The 21860-nt window shown below is 46.5% G+C and overlaps 1 protein-coding gene across 1 annotated transcript in view; it reads left to right on the top strand.

The window, feature by feature from the left end:
- Positions 1 to 17763, top strand: part of LOC137149666 (sporozoite surface protein 2-like) — a 55006-nt gene extending 37243 nt beyond the window's left edge. Inside the window, exon 2 of the mRNA XM_067543219.1 lies at positions 17043 to 17763. Within this exon, the coding sequence (XP_067399320.1) occupies positions 17043 to 17763 (721 nt within the window). The remainder of the gene's footprint in view (positions 1 to 17042) is intronic.
- Positions 17764 to 21860: the final 4097 nt, after the last annotated feature.

Raw genomic sequence — 21860 nt, 5'->3', positions numbered from 1 at the left:
TGGATTTCTTTCCCCCTCATATTAGCCTCCCGGGGGATCCTGCCCATCAGCTCCCTGAGGGAGTCAAAGTCCACTTTTCTGAAGTCCATGGTCCGTATCCTGCTGTTCTCCTTTCTTCCTTTTGTCTGGATCCTGAACTCGACCATCTCATGGTCACTGCTGCCCAGGTTGCCACCCACTTCTACTTCCCCGCCCAATTCTTCCCTGTTTGTGAGCAGCAGGTCAAGAGAAGCACGGCCCCTAGTTGGTTGCTCCAGCACTTGCACCAGGAAGTTGTCTGCAACACTCTCCAAAAACTTCCTGGATTGTTTGTGCTCTGCTGTATTGCTCTTCCAGCAGATGTCAGGATGATTGAAGTCCCCCATGAGAACCAGGTCCTGTGAACTGGAAACTTTCCCTAGTTGACTGAAGAAAGCCACATCTACCTCATCCTCCTGGTCTGGTGGTCTGTAACAGACACCCACCACAACATCACCCTTATTGTTCTTGCTTCTAAGCTTAGACTAAGTAGCTTCCCTTCTTCCCATGGAAGCTTCTCTACAATGTTCAGGCTCTGCCTGATGGGTGGACATGACTGGTCCTAGCTTGCAGTGCTCCTTGATCTAGCAGCCTGTACTGGACCTGCATGTTAAAAATTAGACTGGCTCAAGCCTGCTTTTTGTGCAGCCTTCATGTTACTAACAAGCTGCCCATGTGGCCCTTGGTCTGGATCAACTCGGGTACCTGTGCAGTGCTGGCAATGGAACCCCTAGAACGCCGCAGCCTCCATATCAAGCTGCCCTACCTAGCCCTGGAGTTGCCTGACATGCTTTGCTCCCTCATTGCCAAATCTGAAGGATCCGCGTTGTTCGGGTTGTGAGATCTGATGTTCCTCTCTGTGGATGTTGCTGCACCAGAGGATCATATGGCTGCTACAAGGAAAAGTTGCTCCTTGACATTACATGGGGTGCCACAGGCAGCAGCCCGATGACAAGACCCCCCCCCTCATGCTCACTGCATCCCAGGAGTGCGGCGAGAGTCTGCTGGTTGGGGCCAGGAGGAAGGCAGACGCTTGCTCTCCGAGGCCCATGGCACTCAGTCAAAGAAAGCGCAGCCAAATTGTTTACTGGAGAAAGCCTCAGCACTCAACCAACTCAGGTTTAACCCAGTAGATGGCAGTGGCTGTTAAGAGCTCAGGAGAAGGACGCCTGTTCAGTGCAGCACAAATGAAGAGTAAGCAAGTGATCTGAGTTATGGGAAGGGACTGAAAACATACCCACCCGAGTTGCTGCTAATCACATTTTCTCAGCAGTGAGACTGAGTCTGAAAAACAATTCTTAAAGCCTATGGCCCAAGAACTTGGTGACCAGGGCCTGATTTTGTAACAGGGTTCTAGATATTCTAACGCACCCAGAGACTTGGTCAACATTTCAGGGTTTGTTTTTCTTTTCTTTTAATCCTAGTTCTCCCTCACCTGAAGTGATAAGGAAAGGGCTTGCTCACCTGTCTTGTTTGCCTCTGTCCATGAGATCTTTTGGCCAGGATCAAGAGTTTAACATCTGTTATTTAGGGGCAAGGGGGGAGAGAGAGAATCATTCCCGCCCTGGAACAGAACCAGGCCTTGACTATCTCAAGAAGGGTGTAGTTGGTTAATGGAATTACACAGCTAGGAGAGCATACTAAGGAGCAACACAAAGATGGGCATATTCTATGCCACCAGCACTAGAGCCAGCCCTTACATCGCCCAAATGAGTGACATGCAGAGGCTTTCTGACCCGTTGTTTCAGCAGATCAATCCTGAAGAAGGCCTTACAGCGAATGTGCCATAACTAATAACTAAAATAATAACTATAATGATGACTAATAACTAATGATCCTGCAACTCTCCTTTGAACAGTAGGCCCACTGACATTTATAACAACTTTGCATCATAAAAAGACATGATTTTCACTTACTGATGAGCACCGGGATAGAAACCCCATTGACTTCATAGCGACTACTGGGGTGGAGGGATCAGGTCTTCTCCTCTTCTCTATGTGTGTGTAAGGCAGCCCTCTTGTGGGATTTTTCCATCGCATGCATCAACACAGCATCCTCCCCTGTCTCCTCCCACATTGCTCTGTCTGCCCACTGGGAGCGCTTCAGTCCTTTTCTTATGGTGGATGTATGTCAAATGCCTTTATCTGGAAAGACATGAATTTTCCAAGCCACACAATTATTGCCAACTTTCTAACAAGCGGTGACTGGAGTGACTGTCTCAGGTTTACCTCAGGGACGTCGAGTTAAAACTTATTTTCACTCATTTTAAAAAGCCCAAATAACAGAGCTTCAAAGGGTAAAGATAAATGTTCCTTCCTCTCCCTCTCCAACATATTTTTATTAATGGATTGAGATAAGTGAATTTAATTTATTATCCAAACAATTTTTGTTCTTTGAATACTAAGGCCCTGAATCAAAACAGTATTTAAGTTTGTGCTTAAGTACTGCACTGAATAGGGATGGTTACCGGAATTAGGGATATAAGGTACTTATCTTGCTAGAAGCCTTCAGTGGAAAATTAGCAATGGGAACATCTTCCAGATAGTTACTTTTTCATTATTGTTTTACTAACTGCACAAATAACTCCATAATCTAAAATAAAGCCCCCAAATTAAATGATATTTTGCTGTTTCAGCTGATCTCATTCTGTTCTCATGACGTGCTTTACATTCACTCCTAATAATGTATCTGCACTGTTTTTCTTTAATAGCGCTCATCATGTCTAGCCCTCATTCAGTAATTTTCTGATGCAAGACTGGGTTTGTCATTTTAAATACAATTTCATTAACGTTGACTGAGTCAACCAAAACCTGAATAAAGAACTTAAGGTTTGGCCCATAGGCATATGCTCTAAGACTCTTCTCAGGGAAAGTAACAAACTATCACTATTTTGCCTTCTCATGTTTCAGCATTCAAGTCCTGTTTTCAGTTTAATGGCCCGGAACCAATGGCTCCCGTGTTAAGATCATCACAGAAGTGTAAAATCACCAGTGACCCTCAGTTTTTCCTTATAATTGTCTCTGAAACTATTTTGGGTATGTGGGGCAGGGCGGGAGCCAGGTTTTTCACATTAGAAGTCAAAGTGTGCCCACCAGATTGTTTTGTGGATGGTATCTGTGCTCTTCTTCTGATGCTGTCTGGGCCTAATTCTGCTGCTCAGGAGCTTGGAGATCAGCCAGCCTCGCTGACGCAGATTGCAGTCCTGCTGAGCTGCACAGGGTGCTGCACCAACACAAGAAAAGAGCGCTGCTCCCCACCTTCACATGATGGGTGTACATGAAAATCAGATGTCTCTGGCCAGACTGGCAGACGGCTGGACTGGAGGGTCAGGTGCCATGTAGACATTAAGATTTTTTTGACATAAATGCAGCTGCTCTAATGGGGTAAGAACACAGCCACCCTCCATCATGTAACACAGAAGTCTGCTGCAGACAGTTCCCATGCTTGCTTGTGATTTAAATCAAGCCAGTTCTTCTCAGCCTAGCAGGGTTAGAAATGGTCAGTCCTGGGATGGGGGTCCTACAGGGAATTCCTGGAAGAGTGTCACTGATTTGGTTGGTGACACCGTTACCCCTGAGTCACAACTCCTGGGAATGATGTGCTGTCTTTAAGTGAGGTCTTCAATGCTGCCATGTCCCTGTTTCTAAGATCAGGGCTGTGGGTTTTGGTTCACAAAGATGTTGTCAAGCTAAACCAGCAGAATGCATTCACGGCTCCTTAGCTTTTTTCAGGGTTTCTGGGTAATATGAACTGTGAAAATTCAAGAGAAACTGGTAAAACAAGCTGGTCTCAGAATGAAAGCAGACTGTGGTACAAATGCATCCCTCAACACATAGCCCTGTCCCCCCTCCCCCCCAATAGATCCCCATATCCCCCATTTCCTGGTGTTTTCTACACCTGTGCAGGTGTTCTGCAATATTGTACCTTTCCCAATATCTTTGGCTAGGCTAATCCTACATCTGTCATCTTCAGCAAGATGGGCTGCTGCTCAGTCCCCATGGAAACAATTTCAAGGAGGCTTCTTGTTTGTGTAGCATTGCTCTGCTGTTTAAAACAGCTACTCTGTTCCACCTTGCATTTCATTTCCCTGTGCCAAGGGTTGTTGTGAGACTTAGTTCACTAATGTTTGAAAAGCACATTGAGGTCCTGGAAGAAGGTGCTAGTGAAGAGCAAAGTGTTATTACTTCTAATTAACTAATTCCTTTTTGCTCTGTGTTCACACAGCGCCGTTTGCTTGTGATGCCTGGTGGAAAGTAGTGGGATTCCAGAGTTCCTGACCCTCTGCAAATGCATCTGAGACTCCAGAAAGTCAGCGTGATACTTGGAGAGAAGTTTGATCATAACTTTGGAAACAAGCACCAGACAAAGAGCACATTCAGGCAAGCTCAAGAGTCTGATTTATACTGACAAGATCCAGAGAATTCAGAGCAAAGGACAGTACTACGTCCTCAACCCCCATCGGTGTGTACGTGGACAGAGCAGCACACAGCTAATAATGGCCCATGCTTCTTTGAATTCTTGAACTGCTTGGCACAAGAGGGTGAACTGAAGACCATCTGTTAGCTCTAAAGCTATGGTCCAGATTATCAACACTGAGGTCCAAGTGCATCTGCACCTCCTTTGTGTGTACGTGGATTTCACATTTGCATGTACACATGCCAGCCCAGCCACACAGCTAGCCAGGACACACGCATGTAAACTCAGTGCACAGATGCACATGGACGTCAGAGCTGAAAACGGAGCCCAGTATTGCTCTACGATGGAGCTCCGCTCAATCAGTAAAGAAAGAACACGCTGCTCTTCCAAACCTCTCTTGTACCAGCTGCTTTCCAGACTGGGGGGAGGTCCAGATTTGCTGGTACAAATTCAGCACTAGAAGCCGCAGGTGCAACTCTATTGAGTTCAACACAGCTACACCCACTTCCATCAGTTGTGATCTGCCCTGTTGTATGCATCTTGCACAGCAGCTGGGATTAGAACTGGATCCTGTGTAGCCCCCAGACACCCGATTTGTTACCAGCTGAGCCAGTCTGCCCCCTTCTGGTCTGAGACAGAAACAGCAGTTCTGAGCTTGTCTGTTGAAAATGATCATTTAGCACCGTCTGTCTCTGAGAGATTTTGATTAAAAAAATCATTACATTTAGTGGGCCAAATCCTGCTCCCCGTTTAATTGGCATCAATCCAGATGTGCTCCACTGACTACTGGTGTATCCAAGAACAGGAGTCAGCCCAGGATCTTTTCAGCATAAAATACCACCCACTTTTCTATGATTCAATCGTTTTGTTACCTCAAGTTACATGCTTCGGTCTAAGGAACCCCTACAGTTCTCTTAGAGACATGTGCCCCACACCGTTCAACTGATTGAGCTGTCCAGCTCTATCAGAACAGCTCAGCCAGTGGGCACTTGCATATCACTGCAGTGCTCAACAGAGGCAGGCTTCTGGGGGTGTGGAACGTGCTCCCATTCCCACCCGCCTCCATCTGCACCAGTGTCTGTGTGATCTCCCAGCATGGCCACCCTGCAGAGACGTAATGGGGACTTGAACGCCTTTGCGTCTGATCCCCTTTAGAGAAAGAATCTGCAGCTGCTTCCAGGGTTCCCCTTACAGCCTGCAGGCAGGGACTTTTGGCCAGAGCTGGCTATTTTCATTAGCTCCAGCTCTCAGTTTTGGACATTATTAATTTCTGCGATTACCCCAGTTCCCCATGGTGTACTGGATAACAAACACAGGCTAAATCTCCACTGCCTACTTCTTACTGGTACAGTGAAACAGGATTACTTCACCTCCACTCCGCTTCCAAACAATGCTGATTACCCATCAGTTCAAGAATCAGATTAGGATTATTTTTTAAAGTTCACCCTGGTTTTATCCGAACCCATTTTACAGGCCTCATCTCTCTCTACTCCCTCCTCTTACCCAGCACCGGCAACCCCCTTGCACAATCACACCACTCATGGTACAAGAGCTGTCTCCCCTGTAACGCCTGCAGCCTAAAATAGCCTGCCTGTATCCCTCCACCTCGTCTACTCTCTTCCTCTTTTCAAATTCCTCCCATACCCATTTCTCGTGAATTCTCTTGTCCTCTCTGCTGTCAACCAAACGTTACGGGATACAAGTTCCTGCGGATGATGGTAAACAAACATAAAGTGGTGCTGTACTGTACCTTTTTTTCAGTGACTCATGAGTCCCTCAGAATGACTCCATGCCTTTCTCACTCAGTCAGTCACCCCTTCCTTACCCAGAGAGGTTGGTTTAACTCCTTGGTAAGGTCTTTGATGACTTAGTCTTACTCTTTTTTTGCAATTAACATTTCTGATCCATCCTCTACAACAGTGATCCCCAAACTTCTTACCGCGGGGCCCTGCCTTACTCCTGTCCATGCCCCCAACCCCAGCTGGGGCTGGGAGCAGGGCCACAGTCAGGGCCGGGGGCTGCAAGATTATTCTGTGCTGAGCAATAGCGTACAATCAAAAGCAAAGGAAAGAACTGACTGCAGCAACTTTGGCTATGCAACAACGAAAAAGCATAACTGCATTCTCTCTCTCTCTCTCCCCCCCTTTCTCCAGTTCAGCAACACACAAATTACTTTATCATTGTGGAAAAACAAATAAGGCTTCATTTTCGTTACCATTCTGATGGGGGTAAACAAGCTTATTTACACTTCAGCACTGCTGAAGAATAAAGTCATAGAGAAAAGTTCCTGGTAGGTGGCCCTGCCTTTTTTCATTAGGGACGGCTTTTTAGAAAATCACTGTGAACTCAATGAGACAGTCTGCTATTCAAGCAAGCCCGGGTTAATGAAAGTACGGTGTGTGCTTGTTAAAAGGTGGACTACACCACTTGTAATCATGGGGGGGGTCACATTTTTATTTAATGATATGTAGCTTTACTCGCTCCAGCATTCGCCCTTACCCCTTCTCTCCCCTCCCCCCACTTACTTAATGAATAATTAAGTTTTGCACAATGAAATCTGATGCCAGGTTCAAGACCAGCTAAACCCACTACACACCTGATTTTTGTTTTTAAATGATCCTGGCATTAGTAACACTGGGCTACTGCAAAGCAGTGGGTTCGGAAAGCAGAAAGGGGCCCCAAATGTTTAACCACTGGAGCTAAAAAAAACCAAAAAAAGACAACTGCAAAGAGGCTGGCAGGCAGGGAGGAGGAGCCTGGGAATCCGCGCTCCTTCCTCTCTTTCAAAGCACGAGTCGGATAAACCTGCTCGAACAAGGGCTCCTCAGAGCGAAGGCCTGATTCTGCTCTAGAATCATAGAATATTAGAGTTGGAAGGGACCTCAGGAGGTCATCTAGTCCAACCCCCTGCTCAAAGCAGGACTAACCTCAGCTATATCATCCCAACCAGGGCTTTGTCAAGCTTCAGCTTAAAAACCTCTAAGGATGGAGATTCCACCACCTCCCTAGGTAACCTATTCCAGTGCTTCACCACCCTCCTAGTAAAAAACTTTTTCCTAATGTCCAACCTAGACCTCCCCCCCTGCAACTTGAGACTGCTCCTTGTTCTGTCATCTGCCACCACCGAGAACAGCCTAGCCCCCTCCTCCCTGGAACCCCCTTTCAGGTAGTTAAAGGCCGCTATCAAATCCCCCTCACTCTTCTCTTTTGCAGACTAAACAAGGCCAGTTCCCTCAGCCTCTCCTCATAAGTCCTGTGCTCCAGCCCCCTCATCATTTTTGTTGCCCTCCGCTGGACTCTCTCCAACTTGTCCACATCCTTTTTGTATTGGGGGGCCCAAAACTGGACACAATATTCTAAATGCGGCCTCACCAATGCCGAATAGAGGGGAATAATCACTTCCCGTGACCTGCTGGCAATGCCCCTCCTAATGCAGCCCAATATGCCATTAGCCTTCTTGACAACCAGGGCACACTGCTGACTCATATCCAGCTTCTTATCCACTGTAACCCCCAGGTCCTTTTCTGCAGAACTGCTGCCCAGTTCATCGGTCCCCAGTCTATAGCTGTGCATGGGATTCTTCCTTCCTAAGTGGAGGACTCTGCACTTTTCTTTGTTGAACCTCATTAGATTTCGTTTGGCCCAATCCTCCAGTTTGTTTAGGTCCTCTGTATCCTATCCTTACCTTCCAGGGTATCTACCACTCCCCACAGCTTAGTGTCGTCCGCAAACTTGCTGAGGGTGCAATCTACCCTGTCCTCCAGATCATTAATAAAGATGTTGAACAAAACCGGCCCCAGGACCGACCCCTGGGGCACTCCGCTTGTGACCGGTTGCCAGCTAGACATGGAGCCATTGATCACTACTCGTTGAGCCCTATGCTCTAGCCAGTTCTCTATCCATTTTATAGTCCATTCATCCAACCCATACTTCTTTAACTTGCCGATAAGAATACCGTGAGAGACCGTATCAAAAGCTTTGCTAAAGTCAAGGTATATCACATCCACCGCCTTCCCTACATCCAGAGAGCCAGTCACCTCATCATAGAAAGCAATCAGGTTGGTCAGGCATGACTTTCCCTTGGTGAATCCGTGTTGACTGTTCCTGATCACCTGCCTCTCTTCCAAGTGCCTTAAAATGGATTCCTTAAGGACCTGCTCCATGATTTTTCCAGGGATTGAGGTGAGGCTGACTGGTCTCACCCACACCAGTGCGATGCAGGAGAAACTCCACTGAAGTCAGTGGCGTTACTGCAGCGAGGGGAAGCACAGAGCCAGTGTGCTCATCTCACAGCCGCAGTGGAGTCCAGAGGCAAGTACACTTGATCCTATCTATCTATCTATCTGCCCAGGATTGGATGTGGACACAAACACCCCGGACTCTTAGTACATTCAGATCACACCCAAACGGCTCTTATCTCTGTAACTAGGCCAAGCCAAAACGTTGGCTCTTGAATCCTGGGGAAGTCTGAAACCAGATCTTTAACTTTCCATCTGCTGTAGAGAGAGAGACAGACTAGAGACACTCAGTGTATGTTTATCAGCCTCTTGGATCCTTTTTCCCAGAACAGTCAGCTACAACGTAGTCCAGGGATCAGCCCTAGGGTTGTGTTGCCCTCCTAAGTAGGTGAACTCTTGTGGGATTTTCAAAGGCACCTGAGGAAGCTGACTTCCCACCTCCCAGTGAGTTGCAAAGTAAGTTGGCTCCTTTAGCACCCTTTGAATAGTTCAGCCTCTCAACCTGACAGTATCCCTGGCGTCTGACATCCTGTGTCGTAACCTGCCTGGCTGCCTGCTGTTTAGTTCTGTTAACAAATATTTCATGTGGGTTTCCTACGTGCCTTGTTCGTGGGCGACATTGACTGATTACGTTTTGGAACTTAAAAACCTGAATGTTTCCTAAACAAAACTCGACTGGAAATAGTTTTCACTCGGGGGAAAGCTCTGCCTGAGTGCACCTTGTGTCAGCGAGCCGTTCCCATCACCTCAAGAAAGGACCAGGAGGGATCGCAAGGCGCCGGAGGCAAAGCTTTGTGTGACAACATTACTCAGCTGCAATTTATTTCTGCAGGTTCTTTACTGTAACCTCTGAGATGCTGGTGCTAAAGCTGCCTAAAGCTTAGCCTGAGGCACTTATCCATTCCTGTCAGTCCTTAATGGCTTGCTCTGGAGCCTGTTGTGATTGAATTCATTCACCGCTAAGGAATGTGCTGTCCAACACACACACAAGCCTCCCAAAGGATGTTTTGCAGGATTCTTCCCGGGTCTGGGTGCTCTCAGCCTCCCGCACAGCACCGGTCAGTGATGCAGGGTGACATTAAGGGTAAATGAATCTCCACAGCTTTGGGGCACCTCCCCGGACAGATTTCCTCTCCTGCTCCAGCTCCCCATCCCCTGCCAATGGACTCCCCCCTTCCAGCTCCACCAGGTGAGATCTTGTCTTCTTCCCTCGCGAGGAGGCCCAACCAACCAGCTGGCAACAGTCGGGAACCTTCTGCCGCAGTCAGTGGAGTCCCCTTCTAACGACGAGGTCCTGATCCTGAAGATCCCACCTTAAAGCCCAATCCTGATACCAGTGAAGTGGGTGGCAAAACTCGGATTGACTTCAGTGCTTCCCCCTTCTTGTACCATATCCGTAAAGAGCCTGCTCAGATCCTTGCCGGGCCAGATCAGTACAGGCTGTGAAAAGCATGACGTCCTTTCCGCTGCTGAGAACCACAACCAGACAGTTGAATCCACTGCCCCCCGGACAGCACCTTAGGCTCAGCCATATTGTTTGACACTGACCCACCAAACACCAGGCAGTACATCCAACATCTGGACTCATAAGAGGGTCAGGGCAACTGAAGGGGGGGTGGATAGAATGTTTCAGATAAACAAATATTTGAATGTCAACAAAAGGAGAGGCCTCTCCCCGTGGTACTAGCTCTCTGTGGTCCTTCTTTAACCTCCATTGAAGAAGGTGTATTAATTATTCCACATGAAACAGCCCACAGGCTTCAAATGTTGTGATAAGAGGGTGAGCGCCAGACTTTCAAATCCAGGGCAGCCTATTAAAGGTTCCAGCGAGGAAAATGGAGATAGCCAAAGTATAATTCAGCTAAGTAATGTTGTCACACAGTTGTAGGAACTAACTAACTCCTGCTAAGTTCCCATTCTTCGTGGGGGAGCGCACTGCGTGAACCAAGCTGGATGTTCACTCAGAGGCCGCAGCAGTCATTTTGCAGTGGCCTACTTCTTCCAGGTCTCTTTCTAGTCTTCCTTGGAGGGAAATGGCCTTTAGTCATCCCGTTTATGCTGTTTAAAGCATGTCCTGTAGCGGGTGGAAATGTTCTATGTTTTCCCTTTAAAAAGAAAAATCCCAAACCAACTTCGAAACATTTCTCGCTCTTGACAACTCAGGAGAGTTTGTGTAGTGGTTAGAGCAGGATCTCGGCACTCAGAATTCCTGCGTTCGTTTTTCAGCTCAACTGCTGATTTGCGTCAGAATTTGGGTGTATCACCTTGGACCCAATTTTCATTGGACTAAGCAAAGGCACCTTCAGTATTTGCAGACAGGTGTTTTTGTGTACAACCCCACTTCCCTCCCAGTCACATGCTTGAATAAATAAGGCTATGGGTCTCCATATACCAGCAGCATGGAAATGCAGCCACCTCAGGGATGGAGGGCAGCAAACAGGCAGTGCACTGAACACTGCACACATACACACAGACACAAATACAGGGAAGTGACATACATATCGTATATTATTAGAATATTAAGATAATATGTGTGTATTAGATGTGTTTACACATCTAAAATGTCATTCATTTGAGTCTCTTTTGTATATTACCCTCATTGTACAGCTTGGGAGATAGGCCCAGTGGAGTTAGAGTCCATGTTTTCAAAAGAGGTCTCCGGCTTTGGGTCCCTGATCTGAGGCACTCAAACATAGTGGACACTGGAAAATGTGAGCCGAATGTCAAAGCCAGGGACCTAAATCTCCAGATTCCCCATCTGTTGTTTTGTCAGGGTGAAAGCACTGAAGAATATCTGAACATTTTTGTCTTATTTACTTCCATGCCTTTCAGAGGCCCCGTTTCCTAGAGGAATAAACCCAGGCGTGGGCTGCTAGAACTACTGAATTCTAATCTCAGCTCTGCCACTGATTCACCATGCGTGGCCTCAGGCAAGTTTCTTCACCTCCCTCTGTCTCTTTTAGTCTCTTAGTTTTCCCATCAGTCACGTGGGGGATAAAAGTTATGCAGAGGCGTTTGGAGGATTAAAGGCTGCACATAGTGAAGTGTAAGAAGCATTTCCAGTAGGGATCCTGAGCTGGTCTGCCAGCCCCACATCAAAGAAAACTAGAATCAGTGTGAAAAATCCCAGCACTCTGAAAATCGCGGGATTTAAATTTGCAAGCGATAATTACAGTGTCTCCTGCACCATCCCACGCTTTGCAACGCCTCCACAAGCGAAAGCATCAAAACACCTGATCTGGGCTCCCGTGGGCTTGTAGGTCCTTGCCCGGTTACACCCGACTCATTCCTTGGCAGGCAGCCTGTAACCATTCAGGTTGACCACTCCCAACGAGAATTTCTGCATGACAAGGATTATCTGGAAAACAAGTGCCCATCATCAAGAAAGGGAGGAAAGAGGATCTAGGGAATTACAGACCGGTCAGCCTCACCTCAATCCCTGGAAAAATCATGGAGCAGGTCCTCAAGGAATCCATTTTAAGGCACTTGGAAGAGAGGAAGGTGATCAGGAACAGTCGACATGGATTCACCAAGGGAAAGTCATGCCTGACCAACCTGATTGCTTTCTATGAAGAGGTGACTGGCTCTGTGGATGTGGGGAAAGCGGTGGACGTGATATACCTTGACTTTAGCAAAGCTTTTGATACGGTCTCTCACAGTATTCTTATCAGCAAGTTAAAGAAGTATGGGTTGGATGAATGGACTATAAAATGGATAGAGAACTGGCTAGAGCATAGGGCTCAACGAGTAGTGATCAATGGCTCCATGTCTAGCTGGCAGCCGGTCACAAGCGGAGTTCCCCAGGGGTCGGTGCTGGGGCCGGTTTTGTTCAACATCTTCATTAACGATCTGGAGGATGAGGTGGATTGCACCCGCAGCAAGTTTGCAGATGACACTAAGCTGGGGGGAGTGGTAGATACCCTGGAAGGTAGGGATAGGATACAGAAGAACCTAAACAAACTGGAGGATTGGGCCAAAAGAAATCTGATGAGGTTCAACAAGGACAAGTGCAGAGTCCTGCACTTAGGAAGGAAGAATCCCATACACAGCCACAGACTGGGACTGACGAGCTAGGCAGCAGTTCTGCAGAAAAGGACCTGGGGGTTACAGTAGATAAGAAGCTGGATATGAGTCAGCAGTGTGCCCTGGTTGTCAAGAAGGCTAATAGCATATTGGGCTGCATTAGGAGGGGCATTGCCAGCAGATTGCGGGAAGTGATTATTTCCCTCTATTCGGCATTGGTGAGGCCGCATTTGGAGTATTGTGTCCAGTTTTGGGGCCCCCACTACAAAAAGGATGTGGACAAGTTGGAGAGAGTCCAGCAGAGGGCATCAAAAATGATGAGGGGGCTGGAGCACAAGACTTATGAGGAGAGGCTGAGGGAACTGGGCTTGTTTAGTCTTCAGAAGAGAAGAATGAGTGGGGATTTGATAGCAGCCTTTAACTACCTGAAAGGGGGTTCCAGGGAGGATGGAGCTAGGCTGTTCTCAGTGGTGGCAGATGATAGAACAAGGAGCAATGGTCTCAAGTTGCAGTGGGGGAGGTTTAGGTTGGATATAAGGAAAAAGGTTTTCCTTAGCAGGGTGGTGAAGCACTGGAATGGGTTACCTAGGGAGGTGGTGGAATCTCCATCTTTACAGGTTTTTACGATGTGGCTTGACAAAGCCCTGGCTGGGATGATTTAGCTGTGGTTAGTCCTGCTTTGAGCAGGGGGTAGGACTAGATACCTCCTGAGGTGCCTTCCAACTCTATGAGTCTATGATTAGTCCTGCCATAAGTGCAGAGGACTGGACTAGATGACCTCTCAAGTTCCCTTCCAGTCCTACGAGTCTAAGATTCGACATGCCCCAGTCCACCAGAACTGAGTACTCTTTGTGAACCTTCCTACTGGCTTCTCTCCTTATACCTTCCTGCTGCATGAAACATCCTGTGGTGCTGAACTGGAGCTATACACTGACCTTTTAGAGTTGCAGAAAATCTTAGCTAGCTTAGGCCCTGTTTGGAAAGGGCAGGGTTGCGGACGTGTCTTTGGCCAGCGCAGATCATGCCAGGGAACATGTAGGACAGAGTCTACAACACAGTTTAAGTAGTGCAGGTCTCCAGACTAGTATCACATCCTACTAACCAAGGAAAACATCACAGTAGATGAGATGCCTCCTAGCAACTACTGTGCTTCAACATGGTTACAACTGTCATGATTCTAAACATATAGAGTGAGGGTCTTAGCTTGAAAGACACCTGTATTTCTGAAAGGCAGCCTTTAATGGGCCCCTTGATCTTTATGGCTCATAGCAATCAAGAAAAAGAAAAAAAAATCTCATAGTAGAAAGCTAAATAAAAACTGCTAGCAACACTCTGAGAAAGCCACATGAAAGACTAAATCACAGTGGACACTTTTTGTACTGAACCTGGGACAGGGGTGTGAAATTTTACATGCTGCAGTGAAAGATTCCACATTGCAATCACTTTCCTTTTTTTAAAGCTGCTGCCAGAGAAACCAAAATATTTAAGTACAAGTAACAAGGCTGTTTATATCTTAAAGTGTTACAATTGGGAATTGTGATGGTAACCAATAGAGTTAAAGATAACTTCATAATAACCTTTTAGTGGACATAACCCTTATTTGCACACAAATTCCACTGCTAGCATTTGAGTTAAGATGTAAAATAAAAGGGCTAGACAATGTTCATAATACACTAGAAATGCTGCTTTCATATACGGTCATTTTTATGTTTTAAAAGCTGCAATCTCAGGTTAAAAATCATTGGGGAAATCTTGGCCCCATTGAAGTCAACACAAGTAATTACCTTACCTATATTGCTAACAATATCTTAGGTTATTAAAAACTAGTGGGCTTTTTTAAATCTAATTTACTTTTCACTGTTTAATCTATTTGATTACTTTTTTATTATGTTCAACAAGGACAGAGGAAATAAATGGGTGAGTTTCACTTCTGTTTCTAGTCAATGTAACTGTATGGCTCTCATGCACTAAAACAGTGGTGAATGCTAGTCTCTTTCTTTCAATTTCCAGAAAGGAAAAATATAACTATTAATTTGAGGTGCTGCAAATTTTCTTATTTCCTTTTACAGTAATCAAAATATTGGGTTTTAAACTATGTGATATTGTCCTTTTAATGCAAAAGAAATATTGATATTAAAGGGGAAGGTAGTGTATGTGTATATCACATTTGGATTTCTTGAACAAAAATGTATCTTTTATTTGAACACAAAGTTTCCAGAAGATTAGAGAATCAAAACAACAGTATAACCAGCTTCCAGCCAGCTCAGAAACTACTCCTTCCTCAGTAGCTGCTGAGATTCAAAAAGTTCAAGCTTTATAACCATGAAAACACAAAGACCACATGCCAAAGTACACAAAGGAAATATCTTTCAATCAAAATCAAAGTTCTGCAGCAGCTTTTTGGTTTTATTTTTTTACTTTGCCTCTCTGTAAAATTTTATCATCAATGGAAATATTTTGTCATCAGTTTGCATGTGTATGGTGACATTGACATTTACTAACATTTACCGGGAAAACAATCCTTCGAAGCCTAAATATACTTAATATCTGTGAAGTAATAAATATTCATAATTTTTGCTCTGTGTTAATCTCAGAACCCTCTATTACAAATAGGAGAAATAAAAAATCTGTCTTGTCCAGTTTTAGCGTTTCAAGCCTGCCTCTGTGGCTTGCACTCAAAAAATGTTTATATAATGCCGCAAAAGTAACGTTCTCATGAGTAAAATACACCATCTAGAGATGGATATAGGACTTGCAAGTATCTCTTTAAATGGAGGAGAAGTTTTATTGGCAGAAGTAGTAAGTAACTCATGGAGAAACTAAATGAAATATCTCTAATGGGGAAAAATAACCTTAGCCACAATTTTTGGCTTTGGTTCTTTGGAATAACTATTTTATAGGGATTTGTTGAAGAGGGTTTTTCTGTATTAAGACATATGACACTCACTTATTTTATAGTCCTCTTTAAGAAAAGGCAGTGTTATTGCTTATGATGTATTAGTACATCCAAAGGCCACAATCAGCTACAAAATTATCTGTTTAATCTCATGGTTTTAGTACATACACAGAAAACACAAATATCCTCTGCAGGAAGACAATTTTGTCTAGAGAGGAACGATCAATCTGTAATGCAGGCAGAAGACTGAGTCAAGTTAGCTGCAGTTCTATTCCAAGCTCTGTTGCAGATTCACTATATACCTCTGGGCAAGTCATTTAAGCTACATTTTTCAAAAGTGGCCTCTAATTTTGGGTGTCTCAAATTTTAGGTGCTTGGCTTTAAACACCTGTGACCTAATGTTCAGCTGAAGTCAATGGGAGCAATGGAGACTCAGCATATTTGAAAATGGTTTTTTTACAGATGGGCACCTGAAATCAAAACGCTCAAAATTAAGAGGCCACTTTGAAAATCTGGGCCGTAATCTCTTCGTTTCTTTAAAATGGGATGAGGCTGATAAGGCTAACTTCACTGATGTTTGCAAAGTATGTTGAGAGCATTGATTAAATGCCCTCATTGGAATAAGGGGATAAAACCAATTTCTGAAGAGCATTTTGAAATGCTTAGGAGGAAGCCCCTGAAGAAGCAGAGTCTACACCCACCCCATTACATATGAAAAACAGTTTCTCCAGGGGTCTAAGGCTAAGCCACATTTGTACGGCCTGGCTCATTTCTTACAACAAATAGAATTGTACTTGTTAAGTAAGCCATAAACTACAGTCCGTTGCCCACTTGTTCAGTCGTGCATTAAAAAAACCCAACAACTAAGGAAATCTCACAGTTTGAACTAAAAATTGTCTTGCTGACTGTGTTCAGCATTTGACATGGGAGAAAAAAAAAAGGTGTGACATGGATCTGCGCTCTCCCCCTCCCCACAGAAAGGGGAACAACTGCTACACAAGCCAAGACATTTCCTCATGAGGATAAAGGTTTGCAGTGATTGGTGGCTAGTGTGTAGGGTACAAGGCACATCCCTCCACACAAGCGCCCAGGCGGAGGGCTGAGGTCAGGCAGCCGGCTGGTTAGAAACAAACAACACATGAACAACTCACTCCTTTCCTTTCCTCACCCAACCTCCTTTCCCACAGGCAGCCTGCTCCCTCCTAGCCCCACACAGCACACCCTGCTGCTCCCTCCTGGCCCCACACAGCACACCCTGCTGCTCTTGCCACTATTCCATGCCCTCTCTCACCTCCAGGCCCCCTCCTCATGCCCAACCGGCCTCACAGGGTGGAAGCAACAGTGCTTCCCCGCAGGCCTCTCAGGTTAACCCTTCCCACAAGCCCCTTCCCAGTGCCCCCAGTCAGGGCAGGGGCTGGCGGGGAATAGACCCAATGTCCCTCCCTTCACAGGGGCCAGGTGGAACCAATTCCTGAGGAGACAGGCTGCAAGCCTAAAGACCCGGACGTAAACCCGAAAGAGCCAGACCGCAACCCTAACAAGCTGAAGCCAAACCCTAAAACGCCAGGCCGCAGGCCTACTGAGCCGAACTGCAACCCTAAGGAGCCAGAAAGCAAACCTAAACAGCCGAGCCGCAACCCTAAAGAGCCGTTCCCAAACCCTAAAGACTCAGTTCGCAACCCTAAAGAACCAAGTGGCAACCCAAAACAGCCAGAAAGGAAACGTAAAGAGCCGGGCCACAAACCTCAAGAGCCAGACCGATACCCTAAGGAACCAAGTGGCAACCCTAAAAAGCCAGGCCGCAACCCTGAAGATCCGGACCCAAACCCTAAAGAGCCGAGCCGCAACCCTAAAGAGCTGAAGCCAAATCCTAAAGAGCCGGACCACAATCCTAAAGAGCCAAGCCGCAATCCTAAAAACTCGTTCCCCAACCCTAAAGAGCTGGGCCGAAACCCTGAAGAGCCGGACTCAAACCCTAAAGAGCCGGGATGCATGCGTAAGGAGCTGAGTCGCAACTCTAAAGAGCCGTTACGCAAACCTAAAAAGCCGAGCCGCAACCCTAAAGAGCCGGACACAGATCCTGAAGAGCTGAGCCACAATCCTAAAGAACCGAACCACAAACCTAAAGAGCCAGATCCAAACACGAAAGAGGAAGGCTGCAACCCTAAATAGCCGAGCCGCACCCCTAAAGAGTGGAGCCGCAACTGTAAAGAGCCAGGCCTCAACACCACAGAGCAGGGCCCAAATCCTAAAAAGCAGGGCTGCAACCCTAAAGAGCCGGGCCGCAACCCTAAAGAGCCAATTCCAAACTCTAAGAGTGGGGCCCCAACACTAAAGAGCTGGGCCACAACCATAAGACCCGGACACAAACCCTAAAAAGCCAGGCCGCAATGCTAAAGAACCAGACCGCACCCCTAATGAGCCGGAGTCAAACCCTAAAGAGCCGGCCCATAACACTAAAGAACTGGGCCACAACCCTAAAGAAGTGGATCCAAACCCTAAATAGCCAGATCCAAATCCTAAAGAGCTGTGCTGCAACACGAAAGAGATGAACCAAACCCTAAAGAGCCGGAGCTAAACCCTAAAGAGACAGGCCACAACGCTAAAGAGACAGACCCAAACACGAAAGAGGAGGGCGGCAACCCTAAATAGCCGAGCCGCACCCCTAAAGAGTCAAGTCGCAACCCTAAGGAGCCAGGCCACAACACAACAGAGCGGTTCTGCAACCCTAAAGAGCCAGAGCCAAACCCTGAAGAGCCAGGCCGCACCCCTTAAAAACTGGACCCAAACCCTAAAGAGGCAGGCTGCAACCCTAAATAGCCACACTGCAACCCTAAGGAGCCGGAGCCAACCCCTACAGAGCCAGGCAGCAACGCTGAAGAGCCGGAGTCAAACGCGAAAGAGCTGTTCCGCAACCCTGAAGAGCCGACCAAACCCTGAAGAACCAGACCCAAACTCTGAGAAGCCAGTCCGCAACCTTAAAGAGACGGAGCAAAGACTAAAGAGCCGGGCTGAAATGTGAAAGAGCCGGGCCGCAACCATAAAGAGCCGGACACAAACCTTAAAGAGCCGAGCCGGAACCCTAAAAAGCCGAGCCGTGATCCTAAAGAGCCGAGCTTTGGTCCTAAAGAGCCGAGCCGCAAATTTAAAGAGCCGAACCGCAACGCTAAAGGGCTGGACCCAAACAGGAAAGAGGAGGGCCGTAACCCTAAATAGCTGAGCTGCATTCCTTAAGAGCCAAGCCGCAGCCCTAAAAAGCCAGGCCCTTAGCCCAGAGAGCCGGGTCCAAACCCTAAAGAGCTGGACCGCAACCCTAAAGAGCCCGAGCCATGATCCTAAAAAGCCAAGCTGCAACCCTAAAGAGCCGGAGCCAAACCCTAAAGAGCCGGACCTCAATGCTAAAGAGCCGGAGCCAAACCCTTAAGAGCCGGTCAGCAACCCTAAGGACTCAGACCACAGACCTAAAGAGCCTCCCGGAAACCTAAACAGATGGAGAAAAATCCTAAAGAGCTGGGAAGAAACCCTAAAGAGCCAGGCTGCAATCCTAAAGAGTCAGACCCTAACCCCAAAGACCCGGGTCGCAACCCTAATGAAACAGACCGCAACCCTAAAGAGCTGGACTCAAACACGAGAAAGGAGGGCCACAACCCTAAATAGCCGCACTGTACCCTTAAAGAGCCGAGCCGCAACCCCACAGAGCCGGGCCCAAACCCTAAAGACCCGGACACAAATCCTAAAAAGCCAAGCTGCACCGCTAAAGAGCTGGACCCAAACCTGAAGACCAGGGCCACAACCCTAATGTAATGGACCACAACAGTAAAGAGCCATAGCCGCAACCCTAACGAGCCGTTCCCAAACCCTAAAGTGCCGGGCCGCAACCCTAAATATCCGGGCCACAACCCTGAAGAGCCAGGCAGCAAACCTAAAGACCCAGACTGAAATCCTAAAGAGCTGGAGGCAAACGCTAGAGAGCCAGGCCGCAGCCTTAAAGAGGCATAATTTGAGTTAGTATGACACCTGCAAACTATTCAACCCCCAGCTATATAGTTAAAATAGGGGCTTTACCTTGCCCTGATGAAAGGCTGCTTGAAGGGTTGGATTCCATAATCAGTAGATCACACTGCAATCAAAATACGTAGCATACTTAGTAAAAACAGCAAGAACCAAAAGAAGTAACATTATATAATATATGTTAAAAATAATCAAACCTGCTACCCTTTATTGCCTGCTCTTTCCACCTCCACGCCGGGAGTGTGCAGTGAGAGAGGTGGATGTAGAAGAAAAATGGAAAAATACAGCTTCAGTCAAAAGAAAGAGACAATAGGATAGTTTGCTATCTTGATTTTAGCTTCAGAGACCATGCTTATCAGTCAGCACATTCTAACTGTCTTTTAGCCTTCAGCTGCATGTTCAAACTGTCTTTGTGACAAACTTCGTTTCCACATGGGGTCACTTTATAATTCTTTTATCCATAACATTATGTAAATGTATACATTTCCAACTGCACCCCATAGATCCTGATTTGGTTACATAACACCTATAAATGAATATTAACGACTACATAATGCATACAATTATATCCTCCCGCTGTTTGTTGATTAAAGAAATACCATTCACCCTAACATCTATAAATTTTTCACTAACATTGTTTAAAATAAAGGCCTGCCAGTGATGGGGAATAGATAATACTTCCTTCCCACTAAAAAACCATGCACAGGTATGCCATAAACTATCCCCTTCAGAGGTTATCTGGGAGGAAGAAATCATAGAATCATAGAATCATAGAATATTAGAGTTGGAAGGGACCTCAGGAGGTCATCTAGTCCAACCCCTGCTCAAAGCAGGACTAACCTCAGCTATATCATCCCAACCAGGGCTTTGTCAAGCCGCAGCTTAAAAACCTCTAAGGATGGAGATTCCACCACCTCCCTAGGTAACCCATTCCAGTGCTTCACCACCCTCCTAGTAACTTTTTCCTAATGTCCAACTTAGACCTCCCGCCCTGCAACTTGAGACCGTTGCTCCTTGTTCGGTCATCTGCCACCACCGAGAACAGCCTAGCCCCCTCCTCCCTGGAACCCCCTTTCAGGTAGTTAAAGGCCGCTATCAAATCCCCCCTCACTCTTCTCTTTTGCAGACTAAACAAGCCCAGTTCCCTCAGCCTCTCCTCATAAGTCCTGTGCTCCAGCCCCTAATCATTTTTGTTGCCCTCTGCTGGACTCTCTCCAACTTGTCCACATCCTTTTTGTATTGGGGGGCCCAAAACTGGACACAATATTCTAAATGCGGCCTCACCAATGCCGAATAGAGGGGAATAATCACTTCCCGTGACCTGCTAGCAATGCCCCTCCTAATGCAGCCCAATATGCCATTAGCCTTCTTGCCAACCAGGGCACACTGCTGACTCATATCCAGCTTTTTATCCACTGTTACCCCCAGGTCCTTTTCTGCAGAGCTGCTGCCCAGCTCATCGGTCCCCAGTCTATAGCTGTGTATGGGATTCTTTCTTCCTAAGTGGAGGACTCTGCACTTTTCTTTGTTGAACCTCATTAGATTTCTTTTGGCCCAATCCTCCAGTTTGTTTAGGTCACTCTGTATCCTATCCCTACCTTGCAGGGTATCTACCACTCCCCCCAGCTTAGTGTCGTCCGCAAACTTGCTGAGGGTGCAATCTACCCCATCCTCCAGATCATTAATAAAGATGTTGAACAAAACCGGCCCCAGGACCGACCCCTGGGGAACTCCGCTTGTGACCGGTTGCCAGCTAGACATGGAGCCATTGATCACTACTCGTTGAGCCCTATGCTCTAACGAAGCTTCCTGTAATTTAGGCCTGGCTACTTGTCCAGCAGTTTAAATAGGGTCTGTTAGGAAAAAAAGCTAAGGTTTTTATACCATTCTGAGTCTTTCAAAGTCCAGTTAGCAAGGTGATTTAATCACTGTATCGCAAATGTTCCCTTTTGTAACATGCACAACTGGGGTACTATGTTTTTTAACTTTCCTGTAGGGTCTTCTTATAGTATTAAACAATAATGATCATACATAACAGTGCTTAATGTTACTCTCTGACTGCAGAACCTTGCAAATATCAATGAATGGCATGCCAATGTATGCATATGCATATGCATATACTATTTTCGAGCTGTCATGACCCAGCAATTCCTGAGGATTTTTTTTTAAACTGTCCAATAGCATTCAGTTACCCCCCTACCCCCCTTACTGTAATGAAGGCACCGCAGACCTATTAGCTGAAAACAAAGGTTGGCTTC

Source organism: Emydura macquarii, unplaced genomic scaffold (genome assembly GCF_026122565.2).
Source record: "Emydura macquarii macquarii isolate MOO-44397 ecotype Brisbane River unplaced genomic scaffold, CSIRO-AGI_Emac_v2 contig_799, whole genome shotgun sequence".
NCBI classification, from domain to species: domain Eukaryota; kingdom Metazoa; phylum Chordata; order Testudines; family Chelidae; genus Emydura; species Emydura macquarii.
The sequence above is the reverse complement of the archived record's forward strand: the minus strand, read 5'-3'. Positions and strand labels throughout refer to the sequence as shown.